This window comes from Tachyglossus aculeatus, chromosome 22, assembly GCF_015852505.1.
Source record: "Tachyglossus aculeatus isolate mTacAcu1 chromosome 22, mTacAcu1.pri, whole genome shotgun sequence".
Classification (NCBI taxonomy): Eukaryota; Metazoa; Chordata; class Mammalia; order Monotremata; family Tachyglossidae; genus Tachyglossus; species Tachyglossus aculeatus.
The window spans coordinates 45,227,257-45,248,688 of NC_052087.1; the positions used below are offsets into that span (position 1 = coordinate 45,227,257).

At 39.2% G+C, this 21,432-nt stretch overlaps 1 protein-coding gene and 1 non-coding gene across 2 annotated transcripts in view; both read right to left on the reverse strand.

Annotated features, from left to right (window-relative positions):
• SOX6 (SRY-box transcription factor 6) overlaps nt 1-20,691 on the reverse strand; it is a 379,449-nt gene extending 358,758 nt beyond the window's left edge. The window contains exons 1-2 of the mRNA XM_038764241.1: nt 20,612-20,691; nt 10,638-10,878 (exon numbers count right to left, since the gene is read on the reverse strand). Of these exons, the coding sequence (XP_038620169.1) occupies nt 10,638-10,874 (237 nt within the window). The 5' untranslated portion in view covers nt 10,875-10,878; nt 20,612-20,691. The remainder of the gene's footprint in view (nt 1-10,637; nt 10,879-20,611) is intronic.
• Nucleotides 18,239-18,376, reverse strand: LOC119944212. Its single transcript, XR_005455711.1, has one exon. It is a non-coding gene; the product is annotated as a small nucleolar RNA SNORA7 (small nucleolar RNA).
• Nucleotides 20,692-21,432: the final 741 nt, after the last annotated feature.

The window sequence follows — 21,432 nt, forward strand, 5'->3', positions numbered from 1 at the left end:
AGTAAGTGTTCAGTAAATACAATTGAATGAATGAATCTTAATGCATTAATGGCCTTTAATTTTACATTCTAAGCTCTTCGTGGGCAGGGACTGTGTCTTCCAACTCTGTTGGACTGTACTCTCCCAAGCACTTGGTACAGTGCTCTGCACACAATAAGCACTCAATAAATATTACTGATGGATTTTTCTTTATGTGCCTTGCTGCAGTACTGTGTAGAAAGGAAACAGAAGTGAGTCAGAAACACCTATAGAAAGAGGCATGTGGAGTTCAACTTTACTTAGAAAATAATAGGCATCTTAGATCAGCCTCAAAATATTAACACTGACCAGCCTTTGGCATATAGGCACATTAAAAAAAACAACCCACTCCTAAACCTATGCCAATTGAAGAAGCCAAGGAAAACAAAAGTTGAGTGGATTGGCATGCTTCCTTGATCAGCCCATGTATACTGCACCAAATCACATCAGGCTTTTCACAGGTTGTCAAGCCACGTCGAATGAATATCAGTGCAATTGTATATTTCTGAATAAAAACAAATAGCAACGCGTCCTCAAAGCTGAGGGAACGCTATATGTTGCAGGTTGGTCAGGAAAGAATAATTGCAGAGTGAAATGTGTGCAGAGAGCAAAGACAATGCCAGCAGTACTTTGGATTCCATGAGTTGTACACCCGGGCGGCACTGGAGAGAATGAAATGAAAACAAGACATTTATGAGACGAAAAGGTAGCACATAAAACTAAAGTGAATTAAGGGAATATTGGCTGAATCCCAGAATAGATAATCCTTATAAACATGCAGGAATGTTGTAAACTGTAAGTGAATGTCAGTAATACAGTGCAGCAGGAGATTCAAGTTACACTCAATCCTTTGGAGGGTCCAGTCGCTGGATCTTATTCAGCCTCAAAGATTAAAATAAAAATAAATGGAGCATCTCCCTTCTCCTTGAAGACATTTTGAGTACACAGTTTTATTACCCTGAACGAAGATACCAGAGCCTGATTTTCCTTGAGCTATCAAAGTACAAAAGAAATGCAAAAAGTCCTCGCACAGATGTCACAAAGTGCTGGATTTTATCTTTTGGCAGGTGCTCAATATGCAACCCACATAATCACATGTTAATGACTGGAGTGTGTTAATCAGCATGCATACCTGATTCCTTCTCTAACCCAAGGGGGAGGGGAGGAAAATCAAACTACTGGTTAAAGCCCATTAATGTTTCTACTTCTGGAAAAAGATAGTACCGAGAGAAAGGGGAAAAAAAGAAACTTCAAAAGAGGGTCTTTTTCAAGCTAGAACACACAATCAGATGAAAAGGACAATAACCAAAATTTTCATGAACTGAGATTATTCCAAATAAAACTCAAAGGCTCTTTTAATGAATGTCAGTGTCCACTGGATCCATTTAAAAACAGATATGAAACAACATAACCAAATCCCTGCACATGCTTCTGATTTTTTTTGAGCAAACAAAACATTTCCTTGAAACCAGCGTGTGAAAAATACAAAAGAGCAATTATCAGCAATAAACAACTTTAATTGCCTATTTACTTATCTACACAAAATATATTAACCCAGTTGCTACACAAAACTTGAGCTGCTTTTTAATTTTGATTTAAAATGTAAATACATTTCCTGTTTCAAACTAGGAGTAAAAAGAAAATATGCACTGTGTGAGTGACAGTTTCAGACTTGAAGGTAGGAGAGAGAAGGAGGGGAAGGAAAGGGAAAATCCCACACAAGTATTACTGAAAAGCTGTTGTTCTCTCTGGGCTTTCATTCATTGCTTTGGATGTGCATTCTCAGTACGGCCTGCCACCGAGAATTTCGGGTGTCCCCCCACATATAAAAGTTTCAGTTTCCAAACTCTTGAACAGCTGTAAGAATCACCACTCTCTCTGCTGACTCAAAGCACCTGGCTTGGAGATTTCCTATAGTCCTTCAAAAGACATTTAGGGGAACGTTGGGACGAATAGTGAGTTTAAATTCAAATCTACAACATTCAGTAGGTTTGTGCAGTTTGCGTGTCAGTTTGGCCAGTATTTGGTGGCTACTCTGCTTTCCCTCACACTAAAACTCAAAGTCTCTGCAGAATAGGAGAGCGGGGAACTACTTCCAAACTTCAGTAACTAAATTTCACTCAGACTTGGCATCCGCAAACTTTCAAATGACCAATAACGGTAACAAGATTTCAGCATTTTAAGGGTTGTGTCAAAGTATGGATGGTTGAAACACAGCCCGTTACTAATGAAAATACTTTGTCTGTGTTATCAAGCACTATCGAATCCATTCCATATTTTATATGTCTCCAGTCCTGAGAACTACATAAAACACTCCATCGTTGATTAACAACTCTTCTAGCTACAAGTACAGAGAGGGGTAGTGAGTAGGTATTGTTTTCAAGCAGGAAAAGAGTTGCTCCTGACATTTCTTAATTAATTAAATATTTCAACACTTCTGCTGCTGTCTTCTTTCAGTTACAACAAAAGGACTTTACAGACATCATTTATTTAAAGTGCAAAAATGCTTTCAAGAAACTGAAACTCCCTGGGGAAGTTTAAATAGCCTCTAAATTTTGGGGTTGAGCGATTTTGATTATTTTGTCTGTGATGATTAATTCTCCTCAATTAGATTGTTGCTCATTCCAAATAATTTAAAACAGAATGAATACAAGAAGTTTTGTTGTAGATTTTCATTTATTCTTGAAAGGGACATTTGGGGTGATCACTGATGTTGAGGGGGACCCATCTTTCAATATGTAATTATCTTTTGCATCACTCAGTCTGGATGGCAAAGAACCAGAAATTGGGAACTGCTGAATTTTCATGGGCAGAGTGTGCAAGAGTTTAAGTGTATAAAAGATTTTCTTTGTGACACCTACTCACAGATACAATCTCACCATCGTTATTGCTGTCTTTGAACCATGGGTATGATCTCCCTGTCCATACTACCCTCTTTAACATGAAGGGCAACTCTCTAGACCTCCTGTAAGCAGCCACAAATATGTTATTTGTCCCTGACTATAGAAGAGACAAATTTGCCAAGACTAATTATTCATGCAAAATTGACAGCTAAAGAGAGTGAGTTAAAGTCACTTTGAGAATTTTAAGTACCTGAATACTTGAGAGTTTGCCCATTAGTTGCCCAGAGAGCAAGAGTACCTTTTGCAAAAAGTGCTTCTACCCCCAGTTATACCTCCCTGGTTTTCACAGTGAAATTAATTACAAAATTTAGCAGGGTAGGTTTCCAATGTGGGCACCTGTGGTTTAAAAAAACACAAACTTGAACCCCCCCAAAAAACTAACTTGAGCCCAGAGAACCACAATCCCTTCTCTCCATGCAGCAAGGACTGTGTTCCTACAGAGCCTCATATTAATAATAATAATTGAAAAAGTCATGTTGTGGCCCTCACTATGTATGATGCTTGCATGTGCACACATGCAGACATAGTAACCACACCACCCTGTAACCAGACTCACGTTCTCAAACATTTCCTATTCCCTAACAATGTTCTAGCCAAAATGTGTAGTGAAAACACCCGAGTAGAACTCTGCGTACTTTCATTTTTGAAAATTCTTTGAGTTCTCCACTAGCTTTTCATACCATCCTCCTAGAATGGTGATAGGTATGGAAACATATAAAACCACTTTCTTAGAATGGTGATAAGGATAGAAACATATAAAACCACTTTCATAGCTAGGAAGGACACACATACACAAGGAACCTATGTTTTCTGACTTTCAATCAATGATATCTACTGAGAGCTTCCTATATGCAGAGCACTGTACTTTCCTTATGACATTCTCAGTTGTGAAAAAGCTGTACAAGGATGAAAGTTATTTACAAGTAAAACTCTTTCAGAACCACAGCTAGAACAGCTGAACAAATTGTATTTTAAAATTGATGTGCATCTAGAGGAATAGGAACTAGGAATTGATCTTACAGAGAACTTCTGAACATTAAACTCATGCTTTGAAGAAAAGCAGGTGGAATTGGCTGCTGCAGTTATTGTTTTAATATTTCTCCATCACCTTAACCACGACTTCTGTGTGGGTTTTCTACATCAGTGAAAAGGTCAGAATGAAGCTCACTTTGCAGTTTATAAAGGAATGATCATTTGCTGAATCCAATTATGCCTTGATTCTTAACATTAATTTTTAAGAGGAAACAATCCATCTAAAATAATTTTGGTAAAAGCCAAAAAAAAAAAAAGAAGCTATATTATTTCTAACTCTCCCATTAAAACTTTGAAGCCTGAAATTCTTCTATTGTTTTTCTCCTTCCTGTAAAGTAAAATTGGTTGGTGATATGATACTTCTAGGGTAAGTCACTACAGGTCTGACATTACAGTTGTTACACATTACTGAATCTGTCAAATGAAAAGGGAGCACAAAGGGAATTTCCAAATGCAGCTGTTATTTCCCATTTGTTAAATCCTTTTATTACACCATATAAGTACACAGCTGGGAAATACTATAGAGTGGGAGTTAAAACAAAATATTTTGCCTTCCAGACATTCAGAATACACAAAGGCCCCAGAAGAAGGCAATGCTTGATATCGAAAGGGAGTGAAAGTTTGAAAACATTTCTAGACAATATCTTTTTTATAGCAATGCAGAATGTATTTGTAGCTTCATCTATATTACTGAAAATTCCCATCTATAGCAGTAGTGGAAATTATTGTTTGATTATTTAGTTTTTGGAAGGAATTTCCGATGGCAGTATGGTTTGCATCATAAAACTAGAACCCCTCCCGTCCCTGCCCACAAAGCATCAGAGAGGGTGATTTTAAACGGAAAAAGTTATGGATCTTTAGGAGGTTTAATAAGGGTTTAAATAGACTGCTCGGTGAGAGAACCATGGTAAGTCATTTGTGGGGAAAATTAGTGCTAGAAGTAAGGGGGTTGAGCAGCAGACATTTCCTCCAAACATTTTCTGGCACCACTGTCAGAATGAGAATATCTAACTACATTGCTCAATTTGACTCAAAGTATATCTTGTGTTCTCATGATAAATGTCAAGACACAGATGATTATATTCTATGTGGAAGCAATACAATCTTATTAATAAAGCTTAATAAAAATGTATATTTATGTGTCTGAATAAAAAAAATACTTTCATGGTCTCATCCATGACTGACTTTGGTAGCAGAATGACTTATTGCTTGGAAATTTTCAGATACAATATGAGATTTAGGATCAAAATATCTTTTTACTACTCCACCAAAATGGTTTCTTTCAAGCTAAGCAAATCCAGGAAATATCAAAATTAAAATTCACTGTAATGTTTAGCAATCAATTGAAATTTATTAAACAGCCACTAGATATATGGTACCTTCCTGGGCATTATATTATGAAGTGACGTAGTTTGGTGAAATGTCAAGATTTGAATTTTGTCCCATCTTTGCCTCAGGCCTTGCTGCGTGACATGGGGCAAGCCACTTAGCCTCTCTGTGACTCACCCTCATCTGTAAAATGGGGATAATTAATATCTTTCCCTCCCTGCTTTACAGGGATGTCATGGGAACAAAATGAGATCATTCATATTAAAGTTCATTGGAAAATAAAACACTATAAAATTCAAACTTTATTCTATTTTCTCACTCTGATTTTCCTTTCATGTGTGGTAGGCTGACATATGCTGTGTAATTCAGAACAGAAGGAAGAGCAAAATGCAGCCATAGCCAACAAGTTCTCAAAAGTAACCTCAGGTGACTATGTGAAGATAGTTTGCTGTCCATGTTTCATTTTGCTAAGTTTTCACAGCTGCAAAGAATCTACAGTGACCCAAAAGGCCACAGGGGTGTAGCAATTTCTGACATCTCTGTAAGCAGACTAAATTTCCGAAGAGTTCTCGATACCATCGTGTAATATTGATGGTGGGAAGGTAGTGCTGCTTTCTATCTCTAAAACTTCTCTAAGTGGAGGCTGCAATGACCCATTTTTAAACCCAGCAGAATGACTTGCTAGGCTAGCACAGGAGCCTGGGATTTGAGTTCTAATTCTAGCTCTGCCATTACCCAACTGCGTGACCTTGGAGGAAATTGAACTTTCTATTTATATATTTCTATATCCCCTATCATCTTGGGCTTGCAGACCTTTGAAAAGTGTTAGTCCAGAAAGTTCCTATCAAGTCACTTCCCCTCAATTGTCTCCAAGGGTAAAAATAGGGATGTCACTACTCTGGCCTATCACAGAGTGCTCTGTGCCATAGCTAATTAAAGCTGAAAAAAAAAACGATTTGAAATTTTGAGAAATACTGTCCAATATTTCTCTGCTTTTGACTGTTCAAACGCGGTGTATCACTCTATTTTTACAAACATGAAAAATCTTTACCTCTTTACCTAAACACACACCAAATTCAACTTCTGATTTAATTTCCCCAAAGCTAAGAAAGTCAGAAAAGGGGCCACAATTTTTAAAATAATGCAGATGTCAAAGTATTAGTCCAGATTCTATATTCTGACTTTAAATGAGGTAATTAGGTTGCTTACTGCAGTTTTTGTTTTGGTGATTGAAAACTGTATTTAATAAAGGAAAGACCCATTAATATATTGCATGCATTTGATGTCGTTTCTGCCTTCAGCACAAATTCCTGCAGCCAGATTGAATGATACTCAGGAGCCTTGCATGTCTTTTTGATATTAATGTAGAGACACATGAGCTAGAAATGTTATTTTGTAATTCAAGTCGGACTATGAAAAATGAGGAAAAATACCTGCAGAGCTTAACTAAAAATCTGTAACTATGTACATCTTTTAAGTGCATATATATGTATGCATATATTTACATATACATATATACACACATATATAAATAGAGAGAGAGAGAGAGAGAGAGAGAGAACATGACCATCTTCCTTTTCAAAGATGCTAGCAAAGAAAAGTCCTCCTTGTTACTGAGGATGCCCCAAAAGACCTGCCTCCCAAACTACATGTATTTGAAGATAGGAGTGCATCTTTTCTATTCCCTTAACCAGTGAGGGTGCATTTCTAAATTACGTTACTCAGACCTGAAGAGTAAAGCCAAAAGGCAGTGTGGCCTTTTCAGCAACTGAGAGACCAGTATGAGGTAGCCCACTTCCACAGGACTTCAGTGAAGCATTAGGGGAGAAAGGGAGGAAACAAGTCATGTGCCTGATTTCTTTTTCTAATAGTAGTGAAGGGTTACACTGAGCCATCCACACACTGAGCCAGGCATAAGCACCGGGTAGATACAAGCTAATCAGGTTGGTCACAGACCCTGTTCCACATGGAGTTCACAGTCTTAATCACCATTTTTTACAGATGAGGTAACTGAGGGACAGGAAAGTGAAGTGACTTGCCCAAGGTCACATAGCAGACAAGTGGCGGAGCCAGGATTAGAACCCAGGTCCTTCTGATTCCCAGACTGTGCTCTATATACTGGGCAATGCTGCTTCTCTACAGCATGCATTATAAGCATGTATGCACACACCAACAGCATGCTTTATAAGAGGCTCAGTAAATGTAGCAAGTCTTGGTCACTGAGCAGACCTCTAAGAAAGAGACACAATCATGATCTCTCCCATTCCAGAAGTTTATAAAGTGTGCCACTCACATTAGCCACAAAAAGAGATGGGGGCTTTGGCTTCTTCTATGGAAAACTAACTATGTATGTATGTCCTGTTACCAGACTGAGATACAAATTATGAGCACTTGAATCAAAACTATGCACCCCCAAACTGTTCACCCTACAATCAATCAATCAATCGTATTTATTGAGCGCTTACTATGTGCAGAGCACTGTACTAAGCGCTTGGGAAGTACAAATTGGCATCACATAGAGACAGTCCCTACCCAACAGTGGGCTCACAGTCTAAAAGGGGGAGACAGAGAACTGAACCAAACATACCAACAAAATAAAATAAGTAGGATAGAAATGTACAAGTAAAATAAATAAATAAATAGAGTAATAAATATGTACAACCATATATACATATATACAGGTGCTGTGGGGAAGGGAAGGAGGTAAGACGGGGGGATGGAGAGGGGGACGAGGGGGAGAGGAAAGAAGGGGCTCAGTCTGGGAAGGCCTCCTGGAGGAGGTGAGCTCTCAGCAGGGCCTTGAAGGGAGGAAGAGAGCTAGCTTGGCGGATGGGCAGAGGGAGGGCATTCCAGGCCCGGGGGATGACGTGGGCCGGGGGTCGATGGCGGGACAGGCGAGAGCGAGGTACAGTGAGGAGATTAGTGGTGGAGGAGCGGAGGGTGCAGGCTGGGCAGTAGAAGGAGAGAAGGGAGGTGAGGTAGGAGGGGGCGAGGTGATGGACAGCCTTGAAGCCCAGGGTGAGGAGTTTCTGCTTGATGCGCAGATTGATCGGTAGCCATTGGAGGTTTTTGAGGAGGGGAGTAATATGTCCAGAGCGTTTCTGGACAAAGATAATCCGGGCAGCAGCATGAAGTATGGATTGAAGTGGAGAGAGACACGAGGATGGGAGATCAGAGAGAAGGCTAGTGCAGTAGTCCAGACGGGATAGGATGAGAGCTTGAATTAGCAGGGTAGCGGTATGGATGGAGAGGAAAGGGCGGATCTTGGCAATGTACAAAATACAAACCAAATGTCTGTTCTCTAGTCACTTAGGGCTTTACATAGAGACTAAGATTCTTTGAAATTTTTATCTCTCCTGACATCAATTTTCCTATGCCCAAGCAATACTTCCCTTTCCCCTTCCACTTTTTAAGTAAGCCAAATCCTTTACTGAAGCCATTCACCATCTGAGCTCATTCACTTTCACAGATACTTAGTGGGGTGATGCAACTTCACAAAACTCCACTTATAGCACCACCGGTATTGTGGTGAAACCAGAAGCAACATGAAGAGGCCAGATGCCCTGAAAAAGTGAAGAGTACTTGAAGTGCCCCAGCACTTCTCCTCCAACAGTGGCCCCTCCATAACTCCCCCTCTAAACTCTAAGTTCGTTGTGGGCAGGGAATGTGTCTGTGTATTGTTGTATTGTACTCTCTCAATGTGTGCTCTGCACACAGTAAACAGTCAATAAATACAACTGGCTGACAGACTGACACTAGACAAAGAGCATATTCTGAGACAGCTAGAGAGTAAAACTATACCTTCTGGCTCCCGGCCCCTAACCTTCCCAACCCAGAACAAGAGCTGAGGGAGTTTGGGGAACCATGTCTAGTGCCCGTTTAATGGACCTCACCCCCAACAAGGGAGAGGGCTAGGGTGCCCAGAGTAAGGGGAGAATGCTGGGGGTGGGGAATAAGGAGTGCTGAAATCGTTGAGAAGGATAAGAAAACTGTAAGAACTACTACTTTTAGTAGTAGTCTACCTTTTAGACTGTGAGCCCACTGTTGGGTAGGGACTGTCTCTATGTGATGCCAATTTGTACTTCCCAAGCGCTTAGTACAGTGCTCTGCACATAGTAAGCGCTCAATAAATACGATTGATTGATTACTACGCACATAGACACCCTCCAACATTCTTTCCAACAAGTTTCCCCGAACAATCAATCAGTGATATTTTCTGACTGCTTACTAAAAGCAGAGCACTGTACTAAGTGCTTGGGAGACTACAGTGTGACGGAGTAGGTAGACACGATCCCTGACCACAAGGAGCTTACAGTCTGTTATGATTATGAGCCCCATGTAGGACAGGGACTGTGTCCAACCTGACTTGTTATATCCACCCCATAGCTTAGTATAGTGCTTGGCACAATAGTAAGTGCTTAACAAATACCACAGTTATTATTATTATCATCATCATTATTATCTCATTCTTTTTACCACAAAAAGGATGCAGCTGGGAGAGATGGCCTCCAAACCCATATTATAAGCAATATTTACTGTTGTATAATCTTTCTTGCAACCACACTATATCTGATCATTCCTCATTTTAAGCTCTTATACAACCTAGCACTTAGTACAGCACCTGGCACATAGTAATCGCTCAACAAATACCATTATTATTATTATTTTCAGATGAAATAGATGAGCAAATTCTCCAAAGCAGACAGAAAATCATTTGGCTAATCATCTTAGTGGGGTAGATTTATTTTTTTAATTATGATATTTGTTAAGCAGTTACTATGTGGTAAACACTGTTCTAAGGGTAATGGTTGATAGAAGGCTATCAGTTTGGACACGGATGAGTTACAAATAATGGCTCAGCCTCCATAACTCAGTTCCCAAGAGTTCCATTATCAAATCCCTGGTGATGAGGCCAGGGCAAGGTGGATCAGGAGCCAGAAATACAGTTGCAGTGTTTGGCCTTGAAAGCAAGGCCTAGTGAAAAAAACATGGGCCTGGCAGTCAGAGGATTCAGGTTCTCATCCCAGCTTGCCACCTTCCTGCTGTGTGACCTCAGGCAAGCTGCTTCATTTCTCTGTGCCTCAATATGCTCATCTGCAAAATGGGGGTGTTCTCCCTCCCACTTAACTGAAAGCCCCATGTGGGAAAGGGGAAGTGCCTGACCTAATTAGACTGTATCCACCTTTGCCCCTAATATAGTGCTTGGCACATATTGTGTTTAACAAATACCACAATTATTATTATTCAAAACTAACTTATTCTTTAAGGAATAGCATAATTTCTTTCAAGCCTAGGGTCTTCAGTCCCTGATATTTCACCTGTCCAAAATAGAGATTCTGATCATAGGGAACTTACCATTCTATGCTGGGCTGAGAGTACACTGTCCCAATCGGCATCTTGTTGAATGGTGGTGACAAGAGTTGGTAGCTCCTCAGAGTGAGGTTTGTTGTGCATTATGGGATGGAGAGGCAGGTGGGACGTCACCTGCTGCTCGGCGCCCTCTTCCTTTTCCCGTGAGGACAAGTCCTGGGTCATTGCTTCCTCTCCATCAGCTGCACAAGCAAATGGAGAGGCGGCTTGCTTGGAAGACATTCTTCTGCAAAAGAGGAAAATGCAACAAGAATCAGAACTAGCTAGTTGAGTCATCAGAAGAAACGATGGTACTTATTGAGAATTTATCATATGTAGGGCCGTATATTAAATGCTTGGGAAAATACAATACAACAGAGTTGGTAGAAGTAATCCCTTACATGAGGGGTTTACAGTCTATGTGGGGAGACAGATATAGAGAAGCAGTGTGGCGTGGTGGAAAGAGCACAGACTTGGGAGTCAGCAGGGTTCTAATCCCAGCTCCACCACTTGTTGCTGTGTGACCTTGGGCAAGCCACTTAATTTCCCTGGTCCTCAGTTACCTCATCTGTAAAATGGGGATTAAGACTGTGAGCCGCACGTGGGACAACCTGATTACCTTCTATCTACCCCTGTGCTTAAAACAGTGCCTGGCATATAGTAAGCACCTAACAAATACCATAATTATTAATTATTATTATTATTACATTAACATAGATGAAGGATAGATGAAATAGTAGAGTATAGGCATAATTATATTAATATTGTGGGGCTGGGGTAAGAAGAAACATTCCTACATCACACACTGAATCTCTGAAAGATTAGGATGCTTTTTTGAGAACTCTAGGTCACACAAGCAGACAATTTTCCCAGATTCTGTGATCTGTATAACCCTGCCAGGTATGAAAGGGCTACTAAAATAAATACACCACTCTTCTGCCTTTGAAGAAAGAATGATGTCTTTCAACAAAATTTTATATGTGCTACAGTGTTAAAAACGGGTTTTTTCATATATTCCAATTAGCCATCTGTAGCTAATTTGAAGAATTACAAATAGCCAAATGCCTCCTAAACTTTCGTAAGGACAAAATTCTATTCATGGAGGAAAAAAGAAAATCTGCGTAAGGCTCTTACAAATTTGTCTGGAAAGTCAATAGTTTACTATCAGAGTCTTAAGCAACTCTGATTCCTAACTTGTTTTGGTGGTTCCTTCTGAGAACAAGTTTTACCATTATGACCAGTAGAGAAGCCTATTTTCCTTTGTGAAGAATTACAAAATTTCTTCATCTCAATCGTTATAAAAGTTGAAATGGCATATTAATTAACTGACTGATAATTCTTTTCTAGTCCTTAGAGAATTTGATACCCCTTGAGTTGAGGGCATGAAACAATTATTTGAATATTTTATAGCAGAACAGGTGACATTCAAAGCACTATATAGAATGCAATAAATGAAATTGGTAAAATTCCACTAGCCACTTAAAAAATGTAGTTCCCTAGGTCAAGGGCGATCTTTTTCTTCCCTACATTTCCACATAGACATTGATTCCACCTCTTAAAACTGAATTTCAAAATTTTGAGAAGCTCACCTTGATTTTCAAAGTAAGTTTTCATAACTCAAAAGAACAAAAGTATATTAAAAAATCACTAATTGTTTTAAGTTACTTTACATCAGCTTTAGTGCTAAAATTGCTGTGTAAGGAAAGAGATCAGATCTCCACCTTAATCACTCTTTAACATTAATTGATTTCATACCATTTCTTCAAAAATGCACAAATCAGTTAACATGGGAAACCACATGAGCATTTTTCAAATTAGCAAATCATTAACTTGCTAGTACTGTTTCTACAGACAAATAAATACTGATTAAAGGGTCTAGAAATCTGAGATTAACAGTTAAATTTACAAATCTGTCACATGCTTTCATGAATATTGCAGTGAAGGAAATATCAAGTGCAAAGAAAAATAATTAAGTTAATTCCAATTTAAACAGTAGTTTTTATGTAGCAGCCCATGTTTCACATAGGATTTAACAGCTAATGCTAAATTTCTCACAATTAATGAGGGGGCTCAGATTTAGTATCCTACAGTGAAAAAAATTAATATAGGATCAGTTAATCTAATTATGCATGGTTCTAAATAAAAGTATTACAAGATTTTGAAGTGCTTTGAAACACATTAAAATGCTGATACCTATTTATACTAGTGAGTCTACAAATAATGATCATCCCATTTCAAACCTGATTCTTTGAAAAAGACAACGGCAGCAACCAAAAAGCAGCTCAAATCCCCTCAAGGGGAAAGAAATTAAATGTTTAAAGGGAATCCTATTCTGAAAAATCAGAATGATTCACTTGGGATTGATTTGGTTAATAACTAAAAATCAGAGCATTTCATCACAGAATGGAACAATTCCACTAAGGAAATCGATGAAATCCCCAAAATAAGCCAATATTTCTTTCATTGTAACCCTAGGTATTTCAGCAAGTCCATGTTTTCTGCAGTTGTAAAGGGTCTTTGACACAAGAATTTCAAGAGGTTGCAATGAACAAGAGAAATGTTTCCACAGTTCTGATTACAACAGTCATGTCAACGTAATCATCCACATCGAGACAAAAGAATACATTTACTGCAGCACTATAAACATTTTAAAAACAGTTAAATACAATTGAAAGTCATAATATAACATGCACACTGGTTTCACCTCCCAACAGACATCATCCCATTGTATATTGAATTGGCTTCTTCCAATAGCAAAAGCTCTGGTTGTTTCCTTGGTATAAATTAATCATGACACAAAACCAGAAATGAAAATAGTCTCTCAAGAATAATTTCATCTATAAACTGAACCAGTGAACAATAGTGCACAATCCTAATTAAACACAACTGTGCAGCTGTAAAAATAGACTAAATCTGTCCAGAGCTATGAGTTGGCTTTAAAGGCTGGTTTGTTAGGAAGTGTTTTCTTTAGGAAGGCTAGGCCCTCAGTCTTAATCAGCCAATAAATTATTTCCTGCAATTACATTAAATAGAAAATTATCTTCAAATTGGGAGTGTTAATTGAAAATCAAAATTCAGAGTGAAGTTTATAAATTACACGCTGAATATAATTAATCTAGAAAGGCTTCACCTCTATTTCATAAACAGGCTTTTGGTGATTCCTCAAGTGACCATTCAGAAAAGCTTCCTACTTGTAACACTGCATAGTTGTCTTTCCTGCTATTGCAGCTTGCAGGGGATTTTTTGTTGTTGTTTAGGTTTGTTTTTTTGTTTGTTTTTTACTGGACACCTACTTCTGCAAAACTAGAACTAAAGAGGTTACAGGTAAATGAAGAGTTTGCAAGAACCCAACACTAACACTTAGCTGTTCCATCCTTAACTCACTCCATAATATTGGGCAGAGGGAGCAGGAACATAGAAAGATAGCGGATAGCAGTCAAGGGTGAGGTTTAACTTCAAATTTTCTAGCTGCTGTCAGTTCAAGTGAAATGTTAATCATTAGAGGATTTTTTCCCCATATTTTTCAAAGGAATGTAGCTTTCACAGATTATGTTTGATTAGTAGAATTTAGTGTCTGCAGGACACTATAAATGAGGGCATTTCTACTGGTTCAGGATTTTTTTAAAAAACCAGATGGAAAAGTTCCAGAATCCATTGGTTAAAACATGTGCATTATTGCTTATTTACTAAATACTTCATTTACCAAGATGGCTCATAGTTTGGGTTCATCCTTTCTGAAAACTTGTTTTCTCATAGACCAATTACCTGTCTCTAGCAACTATAAACATACTTATATCCATCCTCAGCCCTTATGCATTTATTCAATTGGATATTCAATCATCAATTTTGATTATTCTGTTTGTAAGTTATTTTATGTCAGCCTCCCCCAAACAATAATAATAGTGGTATTTGTTATGGGCTTGCCATGAGGCAAGCACTCTATTAAGCACTGGGGTAGTTTCAAGACAAACAGATCATAGAAACAGTCCCCGTTCCACATGAGATTTAAAATCTAATTCAAATCCCCATTTTACAGATGAGAAAACTGAGGTAGAGAGAAGTTAAATGACTTGATCATGTGCGAGCTGCTTGTGGGCAGAAGCCTATTTGTACTTCTCAACCATTTAGTACCATTTATTGCACCAAATGGGTGCTCAATAAATGCAATTACTACTACTTGAAGGGACTTCCCATTGAGAAATGTGCCTTTATTGTCTGGAAATTCTGTTATTTGGAAGCTGTGACAACAGATGTGATTTGAGAGACAGCGAGAGAGTATATGTATATATGACTATATATTACTATATATATACAATAGATTGTTATACTGAATGCTCCCAAGTGCTTAGCACAATGTTCTGCACACAGTAAGTATTCAAATGCAATTGATTGATTGACTATATAGTGACCACTCAGCCATGGAAACCATCCTTTGAGTATTTGGTATTCACCACTCCCCTCAACCCTATAGCACATACACATATCTACAGATTATTAATTTATATTCATGACTGTTTTCCCCTCTAGACTATAAGCTCATTGTGGGCAAGGTACATGTCTACCAATGCTGTTGTATTATACTATCCCAAGAACTTAGTATAGTGCTCTGCACACGGTAAGTGCTCAATAAATATGATTGATTGACTGATTGATCCTTTACAGTCATATAGGTGTAATAAAATCCTGATTCCTATGTGAATTCCAAAAAGTGCTTCATTCAGTCAAGGTAAATCTAATCCTGATTGTGTGACAATTTTAGATTTTTTAAAAAGACCCCAACTGTCCAGTGCCTTTGGCCAAAGACTACAGTGCACATGCTCAGTTCACAAGAAAGAAAAAAGTCATTTTCAAATCCATGTGAAAGTGGTCAATTTCTATTTGATTTTGCTTTGTATTATTTTTGCACTATTACAACTTAAAATCAGTCAAATGAATTGTTTTTTTTAATTTGTATTAAAAAAATTTCCCTAGTTATAACCCCCTGAAAACAGGGGTTTATAATGGAAGTGCTGACACAACCCTAACTAAAGCAGCGCAAATGGTGCCGCTATAATACACAAAATCAAGTTCTATTATTCTAAACTATCCTCGCTCATGGGATTTTTCTTTACTGTGCTCCCAGCTAAACTGCTGAAGCATGAAAAATTTAAATGCAATCAAATGGGCCCAATTCTACTTTACTAGAACAAGTGTCTACAGTGGTACAATCTTAAAAGGAGATGCAACAGATTTGTTTGGTGTTTTTTTTAACTGTTTATTTATAATACAGTGCATTGGAGATAAAATAAAAGAGGAAATTACACTCACATGGTACTAGTGTATTGACTACACAGAGTACATTATAATCAGAGAAGAAAACTACATTGTCAACTTATCACATTGGTTAAATGGGATGGTTTTCTGGGACACGGCCATTATTAAGTAAAACCTCCCAAGTTGAAAATCTATATTTTGCATAGCATCAAAATCCAAGGTCCCATTACTACATTCGTAAGGAAATAGAAGATCATGCTCTAAATAAAACTAACCCGGTCCCTTACTGACTCTGGCATTCAGAGTTTATAACAATAATAATAATATTTGTGGCATTCATTTGTTAAGTGCTTACTGTGTGCCAGGCACTGTTCTAAGTGTTGGGGTAGATAAAAAATAATCGGATTAGACACAGTCCCTGTCCCACATGGAGCTCACAGTCTTAATCCCCACTTTACAGATGAGGAAACAGAGGCCCAGAGAAGTGAAGTGACTTACCCAAGTTCACATATCAGACAAATGGCAGAGTCAGGATTAGAACCCAGGTCCTTCTGACTCACAGGCTCGTGAGCTTTCCACTAGGCTACATTTCATACAAAATAACATTTTATTTTTCATTTCCAAAATAGTCTTATATCTGGAGATCTCATAGCACCCTACAAGGATGCACTGAGTCTATTTTACAAATGAAAAAAACAAAGGGCAAAAGTATCACTGCTATCAATGGCAGAGCCAAATCCACTTCTGTGACCACAACTCTTCTTATTAATAGAAAACACTCATACAAAATGTTGTCTGTCTCCATAAGATCAACCCAGCACTTTCTAACCAGTGACAACACACAGCAAACCAGGAACTCCATCCAAGCTTCTCTAGAAAACAACCATAGAGTTTGCTTAACTACAGGAGGTTTAGAGCAATTCTTTTACTCATTTGTCTGGCTTGCTTACAAATGACTGTTAGCTCGATGTGGGCAAGGAATAGATATAACAACTCTGTTTTGTATTGTCCTCTCCCAAGCACTCAGTTCAGTGCTCTGCACACAGTAAACATTCTAATACCACCAATCGATTGACTGATTAAATTGGAGTCTCTTCAAAGAATTGGGAGTGCTTATTGATCCCGAGTGGAGAACTAAAACAACCTTTACAAAGTCTCCCCCCTAGACTGCAAGGTCACTGTGGGCAGGGAATGTGTCTATTTATTGTAGGATTGTATTCTCCCAAGTGATCTGCATACAGTAAGAGCTCAGTAAATATGATTGGAAGTTACCGTATTCTGGATCCATCAACTGCTCCCATAATAGTAATAATAATAATAATTATGGCATTTGTTAAGCACTTACTATGTCCCGAGCACTGTTCTAAGTGCTGAGGTAGATACAAGGTGATCAGATTGTCCCACATGCGGCTCACAGTCTTAATCCCCGTTTTACAGATGAGGCACAGGCACAGATGAGGCAGATACAGGCACAGGGAAACTAAGTGACTTGCCCAAATCCCCCAAATCCTGATCCCGGGAGCTGCTGATTTTACAGATTGGGAGCTGATTACTATTTGAGAGATATGCTCAAAAAAAAAGGATTAAAAAAAATGAACTCATATAAAATTTTTCACCTGAAGACTCTCTCTAGTCTTCCATACACAAAAATCTTAGGAAATTAGGCATTACACCTGATACCACTTGTACATTTTCCATCCATTTGGCTCAGTGGAAAGAGCATGGGTTTGGGAGTCAGCGGTCACGGGTTCTAATTCCGGCTCCGCCACTTGTCAGGTGTGATTTTGGGCAAGTCACAACTTCTCTGGGCCGCAGTTACCTCATCTGTAAAATGGAGATTAAGACTGTGAGCCCTATGTGGGACAACCTGATTATCTTGTATCCTCCCCAGTGCTTAGAACAGTGCTTGACACATAGTAAGTGCTTAACAAAAGCCATCATTATTATTATTTTTACCACTAAAGCCCAAGCACTTGAGGGACAATCCAAGGGTAAATGTCCAATCCTCACATGCCAGAGGCTTACAAATCACTGTGCTCAAGAAAGCAAAGATACATAATAGCAATAGTAGTAATAGTTGTGATATTTGGTAAGTGCTTACTATGTGTCAAGAAGTGTATTAAGAACGGGATCTCATCTTGTCTTATGCCATCAAGTAACCATAGCGGCACCACGGACACATCTCTCCCAGAACGCCCCGCTCTCCATCTGCAATTGTTCTGGTAGTGGATCCATAGAGTTTTTTTGGTAAAGATCCAGAAGTGGTTTACCATTGTCGCCTTTCATGCAGTAAACTCAAGTCTCTGCCCTCGACTTTCCCCCATGCCGCTACTGCTCAGCATGGGTGAGTTTTGACTTGTAGCAGATTGCCTTCCACTCACTAGCCACTGCCCAAGCTAGGAATGGAATGGATAGGCCTCTGTTTGACTCTCCCTCCCATAGCTGAGACTGGTAGAGTACTGGAAACTCTCCAGATGTGACCCCGAGAGGGTCAAGCGCTGGAGTAGATAAGAGATAATCAGATCTCACATGAGTCTCACAGTCTAGGTAGGAGGGAGCAAAGGTATTGAATTCTCATTTTGGAGAGGAGGGGATTGGGGCACAGAGAAGCTAAGTGACTTGCCCAAGGTCACACAGAAGACAAGGGGTGGAGCAGGATTAGAACCCAGGTCCTCTGACTCCCAGGCCTGCACTCTTTCCCTTAGTCTATGCTGCTTCATACAAGAGCCACGTCAGGAAGGAGACACTGCTATGTCTCTGTCAAGATATACTGCAAGGGAAACAAGCAATATTCTTGAGGTTTCAAGGGAGCTAAGATTTGTTTTTCCCAAATACTGTCCCCATAATTTAGAACCCCATTATCATGACAGTGCATGCTTAGGCAATCCTAACCTTCCCCAGCAAACTATGGGCAGTTTTGTCAAGCATCATGGAATAACCAGAAAAAAAAAATCAATCAATATCATCTAGTGGGGGTTTATTGTGGACAAGCATGAAACAGCATGGCATAGTGGATACAGCATGGGCCTGGGAGTCAGAAGGTCATGGGTTCTAATCCCTGCTCTGCCACTTGCCTGCTGTGTAATTTTGGCCAAGTCACTTCACTTCTCTGGGCCTCAGTACCCTCATCTCTAAAATGGGGGGTTGAGACTGTGAGCCCCATGTGGGACAGGGATTGTGTCCAACCTGATTACCTTGTATCCACCCCAGGTCTTAGAATGCGCTTGTCACATAGTAAGCGCTAAACAAATACCATTATTAGTATGATGATTATTACTCTGGAGAGTACAATAGAATTAGTATACATGATCTCTGTTCTCAAGGAACTTACAATCTTTAAAATTAAGAAAAAAAGGAAAAAGCATCGCTGTGATTCTTCTACACTCCAGGTCAGGACCAATGATGAATAGTTTCTTTACAGATTGATCATCACCCCCGCATGCCTAAAACTCTTCTTGTGCCCCCACACCTAAAAGTCACTTTGCTAGAGCTTTCTCTCAAACCTGTTTTCAAATATGCATAATATTATTTCAACCATTTCTATTAAGGTATTACCACTACACAGATAATCCTTATTTGGTACATCTCCTGGCAAGGAGGCATATTTTCAGGCTATCAGGCTTTCATGACTATCCTAAGTAACTCCAGTATTGATTGAAATATATTTAATCAGCTTTAAAATGATTTTATTCTTCTAAAAAGATAGCTTTCCAACTATAACCATGTTTAATATGTAATGACACTTTTACTTTCCTTGAAAAGAACGACTTTCTCCTACTTACAGGAAAATTCAAATTCTTGGTTTATTTAAAGAAAGTGAAAATCTCAGGCCAATAATCCAATTTATCTTTATGACTTTGCCCCAGGCTGGTATTATGACGTAGACTTGTCAGATAATTCACTGATAATTTTATGTCATAATTCATCTGGCATTGGTCAATTGGTAGTTATTTCTTAAAAGTAAAACATAGTGCTAGTGCATTTTAGACATTAGTAACAGTAATTAGCTGTTGCCAAAATGCCCAATAAGCAAAAATCCCACACCCTCACATCCCCAAAATCTAATGACCCACCAGAAGCTGCCATTGCTACTTCTTGAACATAGGCTGTAAACTCCTTGAGAGCAGGTTCTTATCTACGAAGTCTCATGTACTATCCCAAGCACTTAGCACTTAGTATTTATTAATGGCCTATTGTGCACTTAGCACAGTGCCAAGTGCACAATAGGCCATTAATAAATAGTAATGATTGATAAAACCAGAAAAGATACTCCAGAAAATCTGTCTATCATATCAAAGAGAGATATCGGTTCAGGAATTCATTCATTCAATCGTATGTCACCTCACAAAGAGCCAAGAGGCAATCCAATTATCACCAGTACCTGCACCTCCCTAAACATATGATAAATCCAGAGGTTTAGAGGTTCCTCCCCTCAATTTCCCTAGCTGCTCTACTCCTGCCAAGTTTCTGTCATTTTCTTAAACGGAAAATGAGCCATCGAGAAGCTGGAGTGTGACCGGGAGACTGTATACATTCAGCCATGAATGGGATTGGAAAACCAACCCACAAAACTTGGCATCCTACATGAGCACACTAAACAAAATCCACTGAAATCGCTTTCTTGCTTTAGTCACCGGTCAGATCAGTTAAAATGACCCATGTGAAATGTGCTTGAAATCTCAGCAGTATTTCTAAAAAAAGGACTCAGGGGGTCAGATGTGACATACCAAATGTTATTGCTTCTTCATGGCAACAACAGCATTCATCTGAATCATCAATGTTGCGAAGACATCTTAATGTAGAGGCCAGCAAGGATGAAAAATGAATGACTGGCCCCAGCTCAACCCATCCCAGGCCAGGGTAACCTTAGCCAAAGCCCCAGGAACCTGGGGGTCTAAACCTGGCCCTGTCACTGGCTCATATCCTACTTCCTTTCAGAAGGAGGGGGCGGAACTGCATGTAATGGGCAGTTGTCCCAAAGGCCGCTGGGACTTGTAGTCTAGCCAAGTGCATACACCCTTCCACATCTGCATAAGCAACTGTACAGTGTACAGAGTAAAGCATGGCCTTGTGGAGAGAGCACAGATCTGGGAGTCAGAAGGGCCTGGGTTCTAATCCTGGCTCCGCCACTTGTCGACTGTGTGACCTTGGGTAAGTCACTTCACTCCTCTGTGCCTCAGTTCCCTCATCTATAAAATAGGGATTAAGACTGTGAGTCCTATGTGGGACAGGAACTGTGTCCAACCTGATCATCTCGTATCTCCTCAGCACTCAGAACATTGCCTGGCACAAATAAGTGCTTAACAAATACCACAATTATTATTATTACTATTGTTATAGTATCATGCTCTGCCACATTTGCCAGAGGCCATAAAACTCCTGATGCTCAGCTCAAAGGGGCCTGAAAGAAGAGCCTGACTCGGGACTCTTTCTCTAATCATCCTACAGAGTCCTAAAATAAATTCCTGGGCTAGGTTTCTCCTCAAGTCTCCAAAGTTAGAGTTTTCTGAGGTTTATATTTAGCTGACAATATTACTGTCACTTTATT